General features: G+C 45.5%; 3 protein-coding genes across 3 annotated transcripts, besides 4 other annotated features; 1 reads left to right on the top strand and 2 right to left on the bottom strand.

The window, feature by feature from the left end:
- Positions 1-1,583: 1,583 nt before the first annotated feature.
- TSTA_122410 (NDT80 / PhoG like DNA-binding family protein) lies at positions 1,584-3,484 on the bottom strand (the record flags this gene model as incomplete). The annotated part of the gene is made up of 2 exons (XM_002482455.1): positions 1,584-1,859; positions 1,966-3,484. 2 exons carry the CDS (start codon positions 3,482-3,484, stop codon positions 1,831-1,833), a joined length of 1,548 nt encoding a protein of 515 aa, XP_002482500.1. The 3' UTR covers positions 1,584-1,830.
- Positions 1,615-1,686: a sequence feature (A-rich).
- Positions 3,485-4,759: 1,275 nt separating the features above from the next.
- Positions 4,760-4,791: a sequence feature (GA-rich).
- Positions 4,792-9,432: 4,641 nt separating this feature from the next.
- Positions 9,433-9,468: a microsatellite.
- Positions 9,469-10,870: 1,402 nt separating this feature from the next.
- Positions 10,871-10,893: a microsatellite.
- A 1,298-nt stretch (positions 10,894-12,191) lies between these two features.
- On the bottom strand, positions 12,192-13,410 carry TSTA_122420 (eukaryotic translation initiation factor 3 subunit EifCg, putative; the record flags this gene model as incomplete). Its single annotated transcript, XM_002482456.1, has 4 exons — positions 12,192-12,411; positions 12,471-12,642; positions 12,696-13,332; positions 13,394-13,410. 4 exons carry the CDS (start codon positions 13,408-13,410, stop codon positions 12,359-12,361), a joined length of 879 nt encoding a protein of 292 aa, XP_002482501.1. The 3' UTR covers positions 12,192-12,358.
- Positions 13,411-15,342: 1,932 nt separating this feature from the next.
- Positions 15,343-18,432, top strand: TSTA_122430 (ankyrin, putative; the record flags this gene model as incomplete). Its single annotated transcript, XM_002482457.1, has 6 exons — positions 15,343-16,062; positions 16,646-17,107; positions 17,131-17,503; positions 17,649-18,015; positions 18,088-18,121; positions 18,340-18,432. 6 exons carry the CDS (start codon positions 15,343-15,345, stop codon positions 18,430-18,432), a joined length of 2,049 nt encoding a protein of 682 aa, XP_002482502.1.
- Between the last annotated feature and the right edge of the window lie 204 nt (positions 18,433-18,636).

Raw genomic sequence — 18,636 nt, forward strand, 5'->3', positions numbered from 1 at the left:
CAAGAATGCACGGGGCATTTGTCATACATGTCGTCAACGCCTCAGGACATGGGTATAACGCATGGACTCTGAAATGAGGCAATGCCTCAATTCTCAAGAAAGCCATTATCTGATAAAAAATGTTGCACATATGACAGCTAGGTCTAGATCCATATCATTGGACTATACAGGTGGCAATGCCCCAGCATGTATATTAAAGCGTAATGATGGTGGCGTATAACCAGGTAAGGTAGACACGACAACTCAATCATATCCACCACCTTACCACTATCGTGCACTGAGCGAGCCCCCATAGCCATCCATCCTAGGACTAAACACTAGTATTTGAAACTACGCTGCGTAACTGTTGTCAGAATGGGTTGCACAAGATTTCACCACCACCACCCACAAACCCAAAAAATTCTCCTCGTCGTCTGACCACGGAGCTTTGGCTTGTGTGACCCTAATCAAATGTTGTGTGCTGAATCTGGGTTTTGAGGGTGATAACGGTGTTGTTCTATTCTGGTCGTGGCAACTAGATGAGTCTATTTCCACGAGTTCACGGTTTATGGATTACTATTCTTGATTTTGAAGCGGTGAGAAGTGTTGTCTTGGTAATTTCAACTGTTGATCATAGATTTATTAGGTGAGAAGCGGCAATTCCCATTAAAGATACTACAGTCCTTGACTCTACACAATGACGGTATGCTTTCTTGCTGGACGTAGGTATTACCTAGAGGTCATCTGGAGGCTCCCAACTCCGCAGATATGTGTATTTCTCCGCCTAAAAGGCCTTGCATCTATCCGGACCCAGAAGTCTTGTACAACCGGCAATAAGTCAGCCATTATCCATGAATCTGGTACCGTCATTCCAGACTCCCTTCTTCGAGATACATGACACCCTGTAAATCTGCGAACCGGGTACCTGCCTGTATACAACTTCGTCAAAGGACACAACGTAGGGAAATACCTGAGACGGTGAATGAAGGTTAAATAAGACCGTAGAGAAACAGAGTGTTTCCGATTGATACACTGCTTAGCATTACCTCGGTTTCCCCTGGTATTACTGCCACTCTGTCATTCTAAGAACGTGGGTTTGGTATCAATCATAGAGACTTAAAGTATAGAACTCTCAGACACTCTAATTCAAAGCAGAAAAAGACTTGTTCAATTAAATACGAATCCAAGCTCGCCATCCCTCAGTCTTGCCATGGGCACCACACTAGTCCGTTTTCGGATCATTTTAGGGCTTCGTCCGTTCTGATCTCATCGCCCAGGGACTATTAGACACGTTTCCCTTGGGGAAAATAAGGACTATCTAAAGACTTTGATACTATATTCTGAAAATTTATTCGAAAAGTAAATAGAAGGGGTCATAATTCATAATTGAAGAAACCTGGTATACGCCAACAAGAAGTACCTGGTTTTTACTATCGCTTTCGAATCAAACAAGGAAAAAGAAAAAGAAAAGAAAAAACTGAGACAGACAATTTGGTTGGCATACACGCATATAATAATAGAAGACATGGGAGAGACATCACCGGCTTTGAGAGTATTTCTCTCAAAGTCTCCTTTGTCTCTGATAGGATAAATGTAGGAAGGGGAATGAAATGATAAAGTTGCAATTGAACATGTGGAAAGAGGGGAAAAGAAAAAGACAAAAGTAAAAAGTACAAGAATAGAAAGAAAAAGAAATGAGAAAGACAACTTCTTTTGCTCTGTAATCCAACAACAATCGCAGTTAGCTTGCTTTCAACTGTGCCAGAGTATGCACTTCTGTTCCCTGAGCATGCCATCTTGTAATCCTGGCCATTCCTCACAAGTAATATCAAAACACTTTTCTCAATCGCTTCATAACTCCCATTCACCATATCGCCCGACTAAACAATCAAAAAAGAAAACAAATATCCTTCTAAATGCATCATGCATACACTTCCATCAACCCTTTATCTCAAAAACAAAACAAAAAAGATTAAGCACACAAACTCTCCTGGATAGGGTCAATGAACCTCGAAAAGGACCCACCACCGGTACCACCAGCACCGCCATTTCGGCTGCACTGACTGCTATCATTCACAATCGATGCAAGTGGGCATCTGTCTGCATTGGAATGCTTCGAGTATTGCTCAGATACATCCTCTTGCTCGTCGCTATGATAGCTCGCTATCATTGGATCGAAGGCGTCGTCTAGAGTTCCAGAGTTTGAACTCAGGTCAAGACTGGGTACGTGGCTTTGAGTACTACTACTACTGCCCGAACTGCCAGAGTCTCTTCGAAAGGAGGAGTCGTCATCATTATGGTGGTGGGGATATCGACCGCCGCCATGCGGGAGACCGTCTGTGGAGTCATGGCCAGCTAGGCTATCGGGGAAGATGAACTCCAGAGAGCCATCCGAAGTCGAAACAAGGGGGCTGATTGCATCTGCCGAATGGTTGGCTTGTCCGAAGTGCTGATAACTATGTCGCGGCATATCCCGGCCATGGTTATAGTGAGAATCCCCTGGTTGAGAGCCGTCGTACAGATACTGCATTTGAGAAGAATATTGTTGATGATCAATCGACGACGGCAACATACCGCGGCTAGCATCCCCTGAACTACCTCGCCCTCCACTGTCGCCCATACTGGCAGAACTATGCCGACGCTCATCCTTGTAATGGCCAGGAGACCTTCCCCGAACCACCATGGGATCAGATACTCGTTTAGCAATCTTCTCCCAACGCGTGTGACCCTCTGGACTACTAACGCATGCATGCAGCTCCACAACCAGGTTGTAAAACTGCTGCTGAGCTCGTCGTTTCCCATTATTTGCGGTTGCTTTCTGAAACTGGATCCGCTCGAACGTATGCTGATGTGGCGGCTGTGCCGGTGCTGGATACGCTGAAAAATCCATTTGCTGCGTCATCCCATACATTGGTGAATGTGGACCAGAACCGGTCATATTCGAGCTCAAATAGTATGGTTGTGTTGGTCGAAGTATAATCTTCTCTGGCTTGCGTTCGGATTGTTTGTCTCGCTTAGGAGTGTGTTGCACCAGCTCACGAGTCTCGTTTTCCGATTGATTGACGACCGCCGAAATTGACATAGCCCAGTTGACGATCGGTTCTACACGCTGACCCTGTCCCTGGAAGTAGTAAGTACTGTTCAAAAGGGGATGTAGAGTGAATGAACATGAAACGGAAAAATAGTTTCGACGGTAACATGTCCACTTCTCGTCTGCTTGGAAAAACCCCTTGTGAATCTTGGCTTGGATGACAGGCATGACCTTTTGGTTTTCAGTCCCCACGATGGTGTTTATAGGCTGGGTATCACCGAATGGAGGAGCGTCTAGCAGTGATTGCGATGGTCGATGTGGCTGTACGTAATAATTCGCGTCCAGCTGATTGCCAACTCCATGCGGCATACTCGAGCTGTAGGAATAGCGCTGGAAATCGCTCAAAGAGGCGGATGGAGATGGATACGCATTTCTGTTCAATGCGTATCCGCCGGGGTAGGTGTCTCTGGTCATAATGGGATTACTTGAAAGCGAAGGTCCAGTCCCATGTAGCGAGCTTGGTTGGTTTACCGATGGATGTCTGCAGATGCCGACAAGTCAGATTCAGAAAATGTTCTCGAGATAGAGGGCAACAAAAAACATACAGAGTCGGTATTCTGCCTCCAGGTGAAACAAACCCGGGCATCCCTCGAGACCACGAACTCGCTTGCTGTGCATAGAGTGGTGTATGGTTTGAAACAATACTCTCCGTCGCTGTTCCATCAGTTGGACTCATAAGAAGTCTGCTTGAGCCTTGTGCAAATCTGTCGAAAGCGATAATCAGCAAAATGAAAAGGCAGACACAAACGGCCGTATCAAAATCAGGGTTGGTCTGTCCACGAGCCTTGTGGGCTTACGTGTGTTAACCCGATTGACACTGCAGTGTAACTCGGTTACACGACAGGTCCAACCTCATAGCATAAAACAAAGGCAAAGGAAGCAAGGGAACATAATCGACCCCAATGCTGATGAAGAAAGTGAAAAAAAGTGGCGACGCTGAAATATTTCATCCAGACTGGAAACAATACTTACTGGACATCCTGCACACCAGATCCTCTTGGACTATAAGACAAGCTGTTCGTGGAAGTTGTAAGGGTACTGGGATCCGATAGCCTATGTCCGATGGACCCGATACGCCGACTGTGATTTTCGTCGTCGCCCGGATTGAAAGCGGCTGAAGGTGAGAAGTATCGTTGTTGGGACCCAATACAGTCGCTGGCCGAGGACGAAGGTGGGTAGCCTAACGAGAAAGGCTGGCTGTGCAATACAGCTGCTTTGCAGTTAGCCCAAAGAAGTACACCTCAACCTGCGGTCTGCAAAGTAGAAAGAGATGGGAAGAAAGAATGAAAAAGGAGCGAAGTGGAAAATTCAATGCGCAATAAGCAGAAGAATTTTGCCTTTTATTGAAAAGCGCAAGATATTCGGATGGCGGTGATTGAAAAAAGCACACAGAATGGGAGAATATGTCGGTTATACCGGACATTTGCTAGATAAAGAAAAAGCTAAGCTAACAGTGGCCAAACGCACAAAGAGTCGTCCAGTCTGGAGTCAGCGTCAGGGTCCTCTTTGTGTGACAAGGATGTACACCGGGCCTCGCTGAAAAGACAGACAGGGGGCCAACCATGCAAGTATGGTATGTACATACATACATGCTAAGTGCAAATGCTAGGAGCGACCAAAATGACCTTCCAATCAAAATTGCGTATTTTGCTCGCCAGTTATACGCTGGTGTCGGCGTCTTAATGATCAAAGAAGAAGAAGAAGAAAAGAAAAAAAATAAGCTCACCTGTAGTAGAATGCATATGGGCGGATCTGTTGTATTTCCTTTGAAACGAAGAATTGCTTTTTGGTGATTATTTGACGTGATGACATACAGCTTGGTATCCAGACCGAGTAGGAATCAAGCGTGGGTTGAAGGAGTGAAGACTGATATTTGTCGAGGGGAGGCCTATGGTGTAGGTGAAGTAATGTTTGAAGAAGTCCAGAGTGCCCGGTGGCCCCGTGACGTGTTCGGTATTTCGTCCAATCTCGAACGCGTCCCTGAAGTATTCGACTCTGTTTGCTTCCTTCCAGAATAAGCCGTCTGTAAACAATCAGTTCTCTCCTCACATCACTCAATATCATGTCGAGATGGAAGATGAATGAGCAGATAGGGGGGCATATGAGAAGCGGAAGAACCGGTATTGCAAAGACAAAAGCACAGTCTCCGAAAGTTTTGAGCTCGATGTGAGAATCTCCACGCTGGGCGTTTCTAACAAACACCGTAGAAAAATGTACTGAAGACGCCTTCATACCATCTGGCACGCATCTGAAGGCAGCAAAGAAGCACAAGAGGAACGACACCAGAGGGTATGGTAGAAACAGGGACAACATGTTGACGATGTCCGTAAACTACTGTCTACACCTAGTCACTGATGAGGGTATCCTCACCACACTACTAGGTAGCAGAGCAGTAGTGAGAGAAGAGACAAGATTCAGCAGTAGATATGATATCGACATCCTGTTGCTCATACAAGAAGACAAGACCGACACCATAGATCTAGGTGTAAACATAATGAAGGAAGGCGTAGAGGGTAAGAAGGTAAAGACAACATCCACAAGACTCGATGATGACAAATTTACTTACCGAACTAATATCTGTAAATGAGGTTGAGGTTGAGGTTGAGCAAATGTAACGACTGTGTCTTCCACCGGAGATTTCTCGAACAAATAGTCGTACTCCGTTGGACTCAAACAGCTGATGTTCAGAGGTTTTCACGATGTTACGTCTGTTTCACAAAAACAGAAGAAGAGGGAAAAAGAAAAGGGTTCGAGGTAGACGGGAAAAGTTATAAATCGGGTTATTGTGGGAGCATTTGTTGTCAGCAATAGCTGAATTCGTCCGTAACGTAGGCAAATAAGAATAAAGAAGGGGAAGAGAGATAGGGTATCACCAAAGATACAAGAGGTTCACAATCGGGAATTTTTGAGAGAGGAAGAATTAAAGGGGAGACAAAAAAGATCGAGTCGATGGCGAAAGAAAATATTTAATTCCCGAACAGAAAAGAAGATGATTTGAGTAAAGAAGGAGAAGGGAGGTGGGATTTTGAGGCCCTGATATCTGTTTCACCTAATACTGGTGGTTAAAAGCCTAGCTCTTTTTGTCTCTTGTTAGTCTGCCTCTTCTTGAGTCTCTCGTTCCGTCAAGCCCATGTCCTTGAGCGAAGCATGCTGATTGACCGTGACTTCTAGTCCAACCCTACGGAGAGCTACCCAGGACCATTGCCAAAGCATTTTCTGCATGTCAGAAGAGCTAATCCCAAGGCGTATACATTTCGGCGCACGCACCACCATCAATTTACATCAACAGACAGGCTATGGGTATAGAAAACGAGGACCAATCATACTGTTTGGCCATCACGGACCTAGGATGAGCTTTCCCGCATACTATATCATCATATCATCTGTCGGGAAAGAGAGAGTAAGGCAGCCTCCCAGTCCAAACCTGTGAAGACCCGCCGAAATTAACTCAAGAGGGAAATGTCGTAGACATTCGAGAATCCGGCTGTAACAATAACATGTCCCCGCTCTGGCCAAGGAGAAGACCGTATCATTCAACGGCTGGACTGCAGTTACCCATCCGTGAATCGGACAGTCACGTACGTATAGTAGCATTCCGTACTAGACTATAGCTGGCCTGCTGCAGGAACATGGCGTACTCAGAATCGATCTAGCCTGTCCAATAGGGTACCGGAACTGCGGGAAAATTACAGCGCGGCGATTCAGAGCTATTTGTAATTTAATCATGTTCATGTACGAGAACACGACCAGTGGGAGTAATCAATCACAGCGAGTCTTGCTATTTTCCATAACCACACTAGAGCAGTCACCCGAAAAATAGACCCCAGTTATGTCGTCGCGTGATCTGAGGACTGCCGACTCTGCAAGTCGCACGCACTCGGTGGTAGCCTGGCAAAACGTCTGAACCAGAAATTGAATGAATAAGGTACGGTATTCTTGAGTGGCTAGACGGTCGGCTTGTATGGAAATGGAAAACGGCCAGATTTCCCTAATCAGGAGCCATACTTGGCACTCGGATCTCCAGTGAATCTCAGCGACTGGGAAGATCATCGGTAGACCGGCGCCGATGGAGGCCTGTCTATTCCGGGGTGAAGGTCGGCCACTTGGCAGTATATACCAGAATAGGCAAGTATACATATCTGGTGGCGCCTCTTTTCACCGATTACGCAAAAGCCCGTTTTATTACAGGATCTTCGCGGAGACGGCTACCGATGACTAACCACTTTGTCATTTGACAGTGGTGCGTATATGTAAACCAGATTGATAAGATTCTATGCTTAATAGAGCAATTAAGCCCAGCCTTATGAGGTCTGTATCGAATATCGCCCAGCACAGGTAAATTCTGATCTTTGTTTCGAAAAACTCCCGTAACGCGGATCCGGACAGTGTTTTGCTCGTGATTCGTGGCTCGACAATGTATCTCTCAACTCATCAGCTATAACCGGCTCGAGATTATGACAAAGCTTTGTACGGTAACTTGGCCGGCTAGTACTTGTCTAAGGGTGGGTCTTCTGGGGGTCGTCCCAAGTATCCAGGACAGCATACGGAGTAGCTTGTGCAGAGCAGGCCTTAGATGCAGCTCGTGCAAATCAGTGGGCACCAGACAGTGAATCCGGTGCGGCTACCAGTCGGAAAGGGCCAGAAATGTCATGTAACTCGTAAGCGCGGAGTTTCGATCATTCACGAGGCTTGCAATAACCCCATCCAATCGAATCATGATCGGACTTGCATACGAAGCCGGACTTTGTTCATGAGGTGACGGCCGACGGCTTGGATCGCTGTGAATAAAAATGATATTATGCACACATCGAAAACTGTGATGGCACCAGATAAGAGTCGCTAGTGGCAGTAGGGTCCAGCGTGTGCGGTTAGATGGGTCCGGTGAGCAGGAAGCGGAGACGTAAATCGAACCAATCCGGAAGAAAGTGTATACGTACGCACCATTGCAATGCTTGAATGCGGGTTCCATGTTTTAGCACTGAGACTATTGAGCTAGAAGGCTGATGATGGGATCAATGTGATCGGGCTAGGCTGGTCGGTGGGGTGTCATTAGCCTAGACAGGGTCTCAGTCATGGAACCTTAGTTACCGACTAGGAACCGTAGTCCGTCCTTCAGAAGTTCAAGGTACAGGTAGTTCGTACACACAGGTGTAAAGAATTGATAAGAGTGAGAGTGCATGGTTGTGGAAAGAAGTGGTTGTAGTAGAGTCGGCGACAAAATAGAGTAGAGTGTGTATGAGGAAGGAGCGACGGTAAGTTCCTTACTAGTACTTACTTGCCTGTCAGTCACAAACCTAAATTGGCACCTTCCTTCCCGCTGCATAGTTAAATAGTGATTACCAAATTGGCGGTTCAATACGTTCATCCAGTATATACATAGTACAGTATTGACATACGTATGGAAGTTACAATGTAACAGTGTCCGCGATCTGGTACACTAACCGTACGTCATTTCACTAGCGGCCCGCTGTCCGAAGGGAAGAGCGGGGCGTGCTAACATTGCGGGCTGATGATCGTCGATGCTAGTCACTTCGATACATACCCGTACAGCCCGTATGGTAAGGATGTGTATCAGGGTCTTCCTGTTATCACGTGCCTGGTCTTAATCTTGATGCTACCGAAGACGCATCTCTGCTGTCCCTGGTAAACCTCCATGCTCAACCTCAACTCTCCGACACTGCTATACGACACTCTACCAAACTTCTCTTCTTCTTTACACCAATACAGGCAAATACTGGCTCGTCCATAGAACGAGTCTGCGCCAAATGACGTTAAATCCGGACAATGCCATCTCGGCGAGCCGGCCTTTTTCATTCCCCGGAGCATACGTCCTTCAGGCCGCACATCTTGGCATAAAAAGTATGTCAAAGCGTCAGGATCTGGGCTATTTCTTTTGCTGTCATATCATTCTGCAGTGCCGGTGCAGTGTTTGGTGATAATCGACAACTGATGAACCTTATAGATAGAGTAAGCCCCCTTTTAAGCTAGCACCGTGGTTTATCGACAGGTCTTTGTCAGTCACCGATCACTATTACAACACCAAACTGTCGACAGAAGGAAAATGACATATCGGCATGGGATCCTAGACTCGAGGAGTGAACCACAACAACAATCTGGAAACTGTTTCTTTATCAAAGTCTATTCCAGGGAATACTACGTACGTAGCACCAAACCCCCCAAATAATGTAACCTTCATTTCCCCTAGCGTACCGCAGTGATCTGGACTTTGTTGCAAAAAGCGCCTAACCTTCTTCTGACTGAGACTATTTCAGAATCCCGAACGTGCTTCTTGCCTCGTTCGCCCTATCAGACCGCGCTATGACCATGGCGGAGCAGTTCACCTCTTTTTTTAGCTGGGTTGGTTTTTTTTTTTTTCTTTTTCCTTTTTTTTTTCTTTTCCTCCCTGCTGTGGAGAGCCGAACGGGTAGCTACCGAAAGAAAGACACAAAAGAAAAAGCCCTTGTCATGGTCTCGACACACAACATGAGCAAATACCCGCTAGGCTATTTCTTTATTTCTTCGGTCTCTCTTTGTTGAGCCACAAACGTTTAGCCCAACCAGCTCTTGAAAGGTTGCCCTTTTCGTCCCACCCTGCGCACGCCAACCTGCGGACGGATCTGGCTTTTCTTTTCTCCATAGGTAGGAAGAGTCATGCTCAGCATACTCAAAAAGCAGACCGAGGGGGGTTGGCAACCTCTAATATCAATTTATGAGTCGTTGGGCCAATCCCGCCACCGTTGTTGAAGGGTCAACCGGTTGGTATCAAAATATTGAATCTCCCTGAACCATAGACCAGGTGTACTTTCGACGTGCTACAGTCTGGTTGGATGGTATGTTGCTGCTGCGCGGATGAACTTGCCAATTCGACCTATAAGACTGAAATATCTGATTTGGTCATGCTGCTAACTACAACAGCGTTACAAGTGGCGGTGAATACTACATTTTGGCATGTTGTTAGTACTATCTATCGGCTTGAAGCGACATCCCAGAATCGGAGATATATCCGTCTTCGACCTCCGCTACGTATAACGGTAGAAGCTAGACAGTAGTCTAAAGCTGTTTCCGCTTCTGCTTTGACTTCTCATTTCAGCGTTACAAAAGTGGCAGCACCCGTCAGGATCCGCTTCGAACATGACCGGAAATTAAATCAACGAACAATTAGATGAAGAGCTATTAAACAAGGTCACACGGAGTGACTTCCGAGCCCAAAGTCTGCCCCAGAAGACCGGTAATGTACCCGCCCTTTCTGCAGAGCACGGCCTGGATGTGCAACCAAATAGATATAGTTTCTGGATTTCAACGTCGAGCCCCGTATTTTTTTTTTGACTGAGTACCGCTGAAGTCAGAACATCCTACTTTGCCACCCGGATAAGCTCTTGCTCTAGTTCTTCAGGGAGCAGCCAATCCAAGTCATAGAATAGGTCGAACCACCGACCTTTGCGAGTCATGCAACCGACAGCCAACAGGTAAAAGGAAGGCGAAAGGGGGAGCTTCAGCATACATATCTACGTAACGCAAAATTCGGAACTATGTAGGTATCCGCGACATGGCAATGGAGTCTACCCGATGTTTAAGCTTGACACGAGTTCTAATCATAATTTTGATTGCCCCTGATTTACTTCTGTCTGAGACCTGCATCCAACAACTATGTTGTGCTCAGGAAAGGAGAAGAAAAGGAAGGGCAGTTGTGGAACGTTGGTTTGGTGTTGTACTACCAACAGGAAATTTTTAAGATGTTGAGAATGTACAAGCTACCTGATTCTGTATGACAGTCACTGTCTATACGGAGGGAGTCAGCAGGAAGAAGAAAAAGAAGAAGAAGATGATGATGATGATGATGACAGGGAAACGGCTGATTCTCATGTGCTTTTCAAATTTAAGGTATAGTAATGTAACATTGCAGCCTCGACCTGACAGTCGTTCCATGAAGCATAGACTAAGCAGCCAATCAAGCAATACACCACAAGAAACAAGTATATCCAACTCAAAAAAAAGAAAACAAATTTCGGTTCCCCCAGAAGAGGAAAAAGACACCGTTTTATCCAACCATCTTCCTTATACCCTTTCGGGTTGGGCTTGGTGCCTGGGTTCAAGTCTAGATCCGGTGTTTCGGATGTTTAGAAGATCATACATACATACATGTCAAAGCTTTAAGCTTTTCGTATGTAAGATACATAGATTAAAGTAAAGATAGAAGCATCTTAAAGACTTGGAAAGGTTGAAAGTTTCCAGAAGAAAGAAAATCACTAACCAATAGATATAGACATCACATGCCATTTATTCAGTCCCTGGCTCTTGTTTTCTTATACAGCGATATCCATGTACCTCTCTACATAAAAATCCAGCCAAATCCATGGGAAGAAAGAAAGTAAAAAAAGAAGAAAAGAAAAGTCGAACCGCAGGACACTCTACCTGAATTACTTGATTTGATAATTCATGGCGGAAACAGGGATTGGGAACAGACGAGGCTTATTTTGGGTTATGAACCGTGGGCTGGGATAGTTACATCGTACATGGTTGGGCCAAGAGGTTTTTTTTTTTTTTTCTCTCTTCTGTTATTACAAGGTTTGGGTAAGTAGAAGTCCAGAAAGGACGATTTCTCTCTCTTTTGAAACATATTTGCCTAGGTAAACACGAAGAAAGCTGATTAGCATAGGTACTATCACATTTCAGGGATTGAAGTTGACGCATTGTCCATGGGTTTGGCTGTAGTCCGAAACCTTTCTCCCTAAGACTCTTCTACTCTAGGCTGCAAGACAGATTCAAGATTGACTCGGTTTGAGTCTCAATTTTGAGTGTCGTAGCAAGTTATGGATGGAGCATATTGGGTGCGTTTTGAAATTTGGTTTTTGTCTGAGTGAGCATAATAGTTTTGCCTCATCGAAGCGGTGAGCTGTTAACAATATGATTGTGTTTAACCTTGGGTGGAGCGTGTAGACATCTGTAGCCTAATGATGGTGTGAAGTCCGTTGATATATGATAAGCTGTATGCAAGTCATACTACATAGCCAGTTGGCGATTATACTCCGAGGGAGGTCATTCGATTTGCCGTACGTATACTTCACTTGCTTCTACTTGTCATCATTCGCGCTCATATGCAAATTTAGCAGCAAAATTGTATAGTGAAAATATAATCATTGGGCATTACCTAGGTACATAAACTTCAAATGAAGAGTCTAAAAGAAAAGGTCGTCTGCCATATACGAGTCTGAATACCCATTCAAAAGAGACCAGTCTCACAGTGCAAGAAGAAAAAAGTGTCGAAGGGAAAACGAAACGGAAAACTTTTTATGAAGTTCTCTTAGCGAATTCAACCCGCAAAATGAGATGGCGATAACCAACTAGCATATAATGTCAGTAACATGACGAGTAAACGGATCTTGATGGGGAAGAAACTTACATCCATCCATCTTCTCACATGCGCGAGCTGCATCACTTCGGTCTGCAAAACTGATAAATGCAAATCCCTTTGCTCTCTGCGTATCTCTGTCGCGGGCAAGGAAAACTCTGGTGACACGGCCGAATCGTTCGAAGAGGTCGCGGAGTTCCTGCTCCTCGGCCAATTCAGATACCTAGGCTGTCGTTAGTCGTCTACTATCATGCAAACAGACGGAAGAAAACTCACGTTCGTAACTCTGAGAGTAGCCAAATCGTCTCTTTCGTACTTGCCACCGCCGCCGCCGCCTGCGGCAGCAGCAGCAGCCGCAGCGGTACCTTTGCGCAGATGAGGAGGAACATAGCTGCCACCAGCAGTACCCAATCCACCAGCCGCAGGCTCCTCATCATCAACACCAGCACCAGCACCAGTAGCTTCATCAACAGGTGCCATAGTATCCTTGAAGGGACACCGGGCCGTGAAATGCTCTCCCTGACAAATACGACATTTAACCTTCTTATCCTTCAACTGATCCTTAACACTACCCTTTTCACCTTCCTTCTCAGCCTCCTTAGCATGCACTTTCCAGTTAACGCTGGGACGGAAAATGATATTCTCGCCAACAGAGGTGGTATCGAACGAAGGACCAGGGGGGTGGCCCTTTTCGAGTCCGAACTTGCTCCATGCCCTTCGCTCGGCGACTTGTGGGTTTACGTGTTCCTTGACAACGGTTGTGCGGATTCGGCGGGTGACTTTGACTTTTTTACCGTCGTCGTTGAAGCGGTAGGAAACGATTGTCTTGGTGCCATCCTTGTTGGTTGTGATTTGTTGTGCGGGGAGCGCGGAGGGGTCGTCAAACTCCTCGTCATCGGCCCAGTCGGCGCGGCTGTGAAAAATAAATTTATTAGCATTTTCTTTCCTGGTCAAAGTTAACTAGAAAATCTCACTTCTCAAGCTTCGACATGGTTGCTGTGTGTGTCGGGAATCGTGGGATTCTGCATCAAATTTATTGATATCGGAGCGGAGGCGTTGTGGATTGGATTTTCTCCCGGTGCAGCCTCTGTGGCGCGGTCTGTGGCTGGAGCTAGCGAGTAGTCACGTGATAAATGCAAATATGGCAAACACCTGTCTATCATGACGACTTCATCCTGAAACTCATGCTGCTACATTGGGTCTTATTATCTCTTTCGAGCCTTTGATAGGAGGGCTTAGCTTATGCTTGTCCTATGGAGATAGAACGGACTAGAGGCTCAGATGAATGATTCATCATCTACAACGGATACAGTGGATACATCAGTCCTGACTGAACAGTCGTACATATCCACCGAAAGCTGCTCACAAACTTACACATGATGACAGATTATGGGAGTATCTTGCTTCAGCTAAATATGCTTCACAAGTTATCCGTCTATGGACTTGCCAGTCCGCTTCCGAAATCATTGATGCTAAAGGCGTGCTTCGGTCAGGGGTGTTATCAGGAGCGGTGACCGGACTATTGCCATTTCTATTCTCTGCGACTCAAGCCAGCATGCTTCAGTCGTTTCTCAGGTTCATGATTTGTCACCACCTGCGGCCGCGAACGCATTGATCGAGGGAAGGCAGCTTCTATTGTCAACAACAACAACAATAACATCAGTTTCAAGCTGTCAATGATATCCTGATTCGCCAAAGACCTTGACGTATCATTATCAATGCTGTTGTCCTTTCTAAATATGACTTAATTCGAACAAAATCATAGCCACTCGAATAATGGATCCTACTTGTGGCACGTGCACGCTCTTTGTCCCAAGGTGTGCAATAGCCTGGCCAGGTATATTGCGCTCCGGGAAGCGGACGGACAATCTCGCCTCTATCGAGCTCGAAACTTGGGCCAGATACTTTGTCTTTTTACGTTTCAGTTGTATAAACGGGTAAGGCAGTTTGATAAAGACATCGAGAACAAACGAAGGGGCTTTATGCCGGCTCGAGGTGCGAAGAGATAAGGTATATGCACAAATATAGTATCTATATGACGCATCTCCCGGCCGATAAAATTTCTGAGAGTTTGGCTATACCTCCTCTCTACCCTTCCCAAGGGCGGTCATCCACATCAGATGCTAGCTTGGTGAACTCCTTCTTGTGATAGTTCATTCATTTCCCATGTCTTTTTGTTAATGATGCACAGATTCTCGAAAGCTCATCGCTGTGATTCCTATGACAGCGTAGGCTTGACGCATTAGTCAATACGGAGAACACTTTGAACGATGGAGCGTCTACAGTAGTTTGCACCTTCAGAGTAACAACTGACACTCTCTTCTCTTTCCTCTGAAACAGTGCCAAGAAGACGCTATTATAAATATAGAATAGTGTAGGAATAATGTTAATGCGGAGATAATACAGTATCTGTCGATACAGAATTTTATTTACAATACATGAATGGCGGTAAAATACAATAGTCTGAACACGTGTTCTAAAACTGCCTGGTAAAGTTAGTAGAGCAAGCCTAACACTTCTGTCTCCTGTTGACCAGCAACGGGTTCTTGGACTGAAATCCCGACTCCCAGCCTCTCAACGCTTTCTATGAACATCCCTAGCAAATCACAATGAAACTGATAGATTTACCTACTGAATTATTACAACTCCTGACAGAATTCCTCGAAACAGAAAAGGATATAAGCGCATTATCTCGGACTGGCCGACATTGTTATTCCGTGTTTATTCCATGTCTTTATCGGTATGACCGTCAAAATAAAAATAGCTTCGCACTACTATGGGCTGCTAAATACGGGAATGAGAGTACTGCTCGGATTAGCATCCAATACGGGGCTAATCCAGATCCAAAGGATGATCATAGCTCAACACCACTAGTTTACGCGGCATCAGTGGGCGTGAGGCAATAGTAAAGCTACTTCTCAATATGGATGGTGTCAATCCAGATTCAAAGGATAGAGATGGCTGGACACCACTATTTTATGCTGCATCAGAAGGGCATGAGACAATAGTGAAGCTACTTCTCAACATGGATGGGGTCGATCCAAATTCAAGAACTGATAATGGCCTGACACCACTGTCAATGGCTGCATATAAAGGGCATGAGGCAGTAGTGAAGCTACTTCTCAACATAGATACAGTCGATCCAGATTTAAAGGATAATAATGGCTGGACACCACTTTCAAGAGCTGCATCAAGAGGGCATAAGGCAATAGTAAAGCTACTTCTCAATACGGATAGGGTCGATCCAGATTCAAAGGATAATAATGGCTGGACACCACTATTTTATGCTGCATCAAAAGGGCATGAGGCAATAGTGAAGCTGCTTCTCAACACAGATGGAGTTGATCCAGATCCAAAGGATGATGGCTCGACACCACTATTTTATGCTGCATCAAAAGGGCATGAGGCAATAGTGAAACTACTTCTCAACACGGATAGAGTTGATCCAGATTTAAAGAATAATGATGGCCGGACACCACTGTCAATAGCTGCATATAAAGGGCATGAGGCAACAGTGAAGCTACTTCTCAACACAGGCAGAGTTGATCAAGATCTAAAGGATAATGATGGCCAGACACCACTATCAAGAGCTGCATCAGAGGGGCATGAGGCAATAGTTAAGTTACTTCTCAACACGGATGGAGTCGATCCAGATCTAAAGGATTATTCTTGCTAGACACCATTCTCATTCATTTGAATGGACTTAATAAGCGCAAAGTGGAGCGATGTCTTTAATTGTGCTTGAATGGCATTAACCAGCTTCAGCAATCTGAGACGAATTGAGTTGATTACTCACAATTATACCGTAAACTAACTACCCTTGAATTAATTATACAAAATGTTGAGCCGTTTTTATTTAACATTAGTTGTCGATTAAGATCCAGGAGAATCTATTGTAAAGTAACGCTATACCTTAGTAACAACATATATATTACGAAAACTAAAATGTCAGATATGGGCGAGAAAGCCGAAGTAAATGGCAGATTCTTCGTGTTTATAGTTACTCCAATCACTGCTGACATCTCGGGTCAATATTGGACCGGCCACCTATGGAAAAACACGCATATACTATGGAGTAGGTAAAATAAATTTGCGCACTACCCAAGCCTACGAGTAGGTAGTGATACATGTAATTTACGGGCGTATCAAATCTACGAATGCGCAATACGCCACGGAGAAAGTTACACGAGCGAGGGTTATTCCGGATCTAGCTGTATGTAGACTAGGAAACTCCTAGCACTGTTTCAGAAGAAAGAGAAGAGAGTGTTAGCTGTTACTCTGAAGGTGCAAACTACTGTATCGAGCCCGACAACATTAGGAATGAAAATTTCTCAATGGGCTTGCAAGAGATGTCAATTAACGACACCTCAACCATTCCAGAAGATGGTGTTGAAGAATTCGAAAAAATCCACTTAATCGAGTACCTGTTCAAGAGACTCCATCAACTCGGTGCGCGCAGTGTTTACGGTGTGTCAAAAGACTACAATCTCACAGCACTCGACTATGTCCAGCCCTGTGACTTACGTTGGGTTGGAAATGCAAATGAATTGAATGCCGGCTATGCTGCGGATGACGCTCGTATCAAAGGTATCTCGGCCCTCATGACGGTAATGGGTGTCGGCGAGCTGTCTGCTATGAATACTATTGCGGGTGCATTCACCGAAAAGGTTCCATCGTGCATATTGTTGGTATGCCATCGACAAGATCTCAGCAACTGCAGCTCAACTTGCATCACTCCTTAGGCGATGGCAATTTTTGTCTATTCTCTACTTTTTACAAGGCGATTAGCTGTGGCCGGCTCATGCTTGGTAACTGGTCGCCTGATACTAGGGCTTTTATCGATGTTGCTCCTATCGATTGTACTGTCGACGATATACTGGTAGCATGTATGCAAAAGAGCCAGCCTGTCTATATTGGGCTTCCCACTGACCTCATCGAACGCAAAATCTCGTCTGCCAGATCGGTTCAGTCTGTTGGTTATCCCTTGTTCGTAACGTCGCGCCCTGAAACTCATGATTATCGAACCCGCGTGATGGCCACCAATATCAGGGAGATAATATCCGTATCGAGGAGCGTTATACCCTGTGTGATCGACTGAAGGAACCCAAAAGACTTCCAGCACCCATTGCCGATGTCGTGATTGATCAAGATACGCTTTAGTTCCGCATCTCCAGGTTCTTCAAAATTAGGAGATATCATCTTGACAGAAACGGGCAGCTTGTTCTGCAGGTCAAGATTTCTTTCTTCCACCCGACACCAAGATGATCAACTCCGGCGCTTGGCTCTCTATTGGGGATACACTCGGTGCCTGCATTGGAGCTGCCGTCGCTCAATCGGATGCCAGCGAAGACCATCCGGGATGTCCAAAGGGACGCACAATCCTCTTTGAAGGCGACGGCAGTTTCCAAATGACAGCTCAAGCAGTCAGCGACATAATCTGCAACCGTCTCGACATGACCATATTCCTCATCAACAACGACGGCTACACCATGGAGCCAATCATCAACGGAATGCATGCTATCCGGTGTTTTACTAGACGCACAAACAACTGGGGGGAATTGTTCAGGACTGTTGAAAGCGTCGCGGCTGATTGCGGGTAAGGGGTTCAATATGGTCAAAGTGATTATGCGTTGAAGGAATTGATCGAGTTGTCACAATAGAACAATAGTCCAAAGCGATATGGTTTCGGATCGTTGGATTCCGTGAGCCTACTAGGTGCCCATCATGGACTACCTTTTTGTGGCGGCCTCTCTATTCGGGGACCTCCCCTTTCAAGGCATGCAATCGTATAGAGTATCACAGCAATAGCTGAATAAAAATGGCTCGCTCGTATACGCACCTCCAGGCTCAGTCACCACAAGCTAGTCTGTAGGTACGCATATCGAAACGATAGTTAGCTACCCACACTTAATCACCACAGAACGGAGCCGGCCGGTGTCAGAGATGTGTGGTCGGCCAGGAGCTTACCGCACTCGGTCCAGAGGTTCTTAATTTCTCGGCGGATCTCGTCTGATATACGGAAATACTATTTCCATGTCTAGCACGCATGTGTATAATTAGTGTCGATATTATTATGATCGATAATACGGCCTTATGATCGACGCGAGTTAGGTTGTGGTACGCTAGTAGTAAGCACGTGGATATATATGCATGTATCTGGCAGGGGCACGGGAGTCTGTTGATTAGGGTATTTCCGGTTATGGCGAGTAGCCCTAAT

The sequence above is a fragment of the Talaromyces stipitatus genome, genomic scaffold (genome assembly GCF_000003125.1).
Source record: "Talaromyces stipitatus ATCC 10500 scf_1105507295555 genomic scaffold, whole genome shotgun sequence".
NCBI classification, from domain to species: Eukaryota; Fungi; Ascomycota; class Eurotiomycetes; order Eurotiales; family Trichocomaceae; genus Talaromyces; species Talaromyces stipitatus.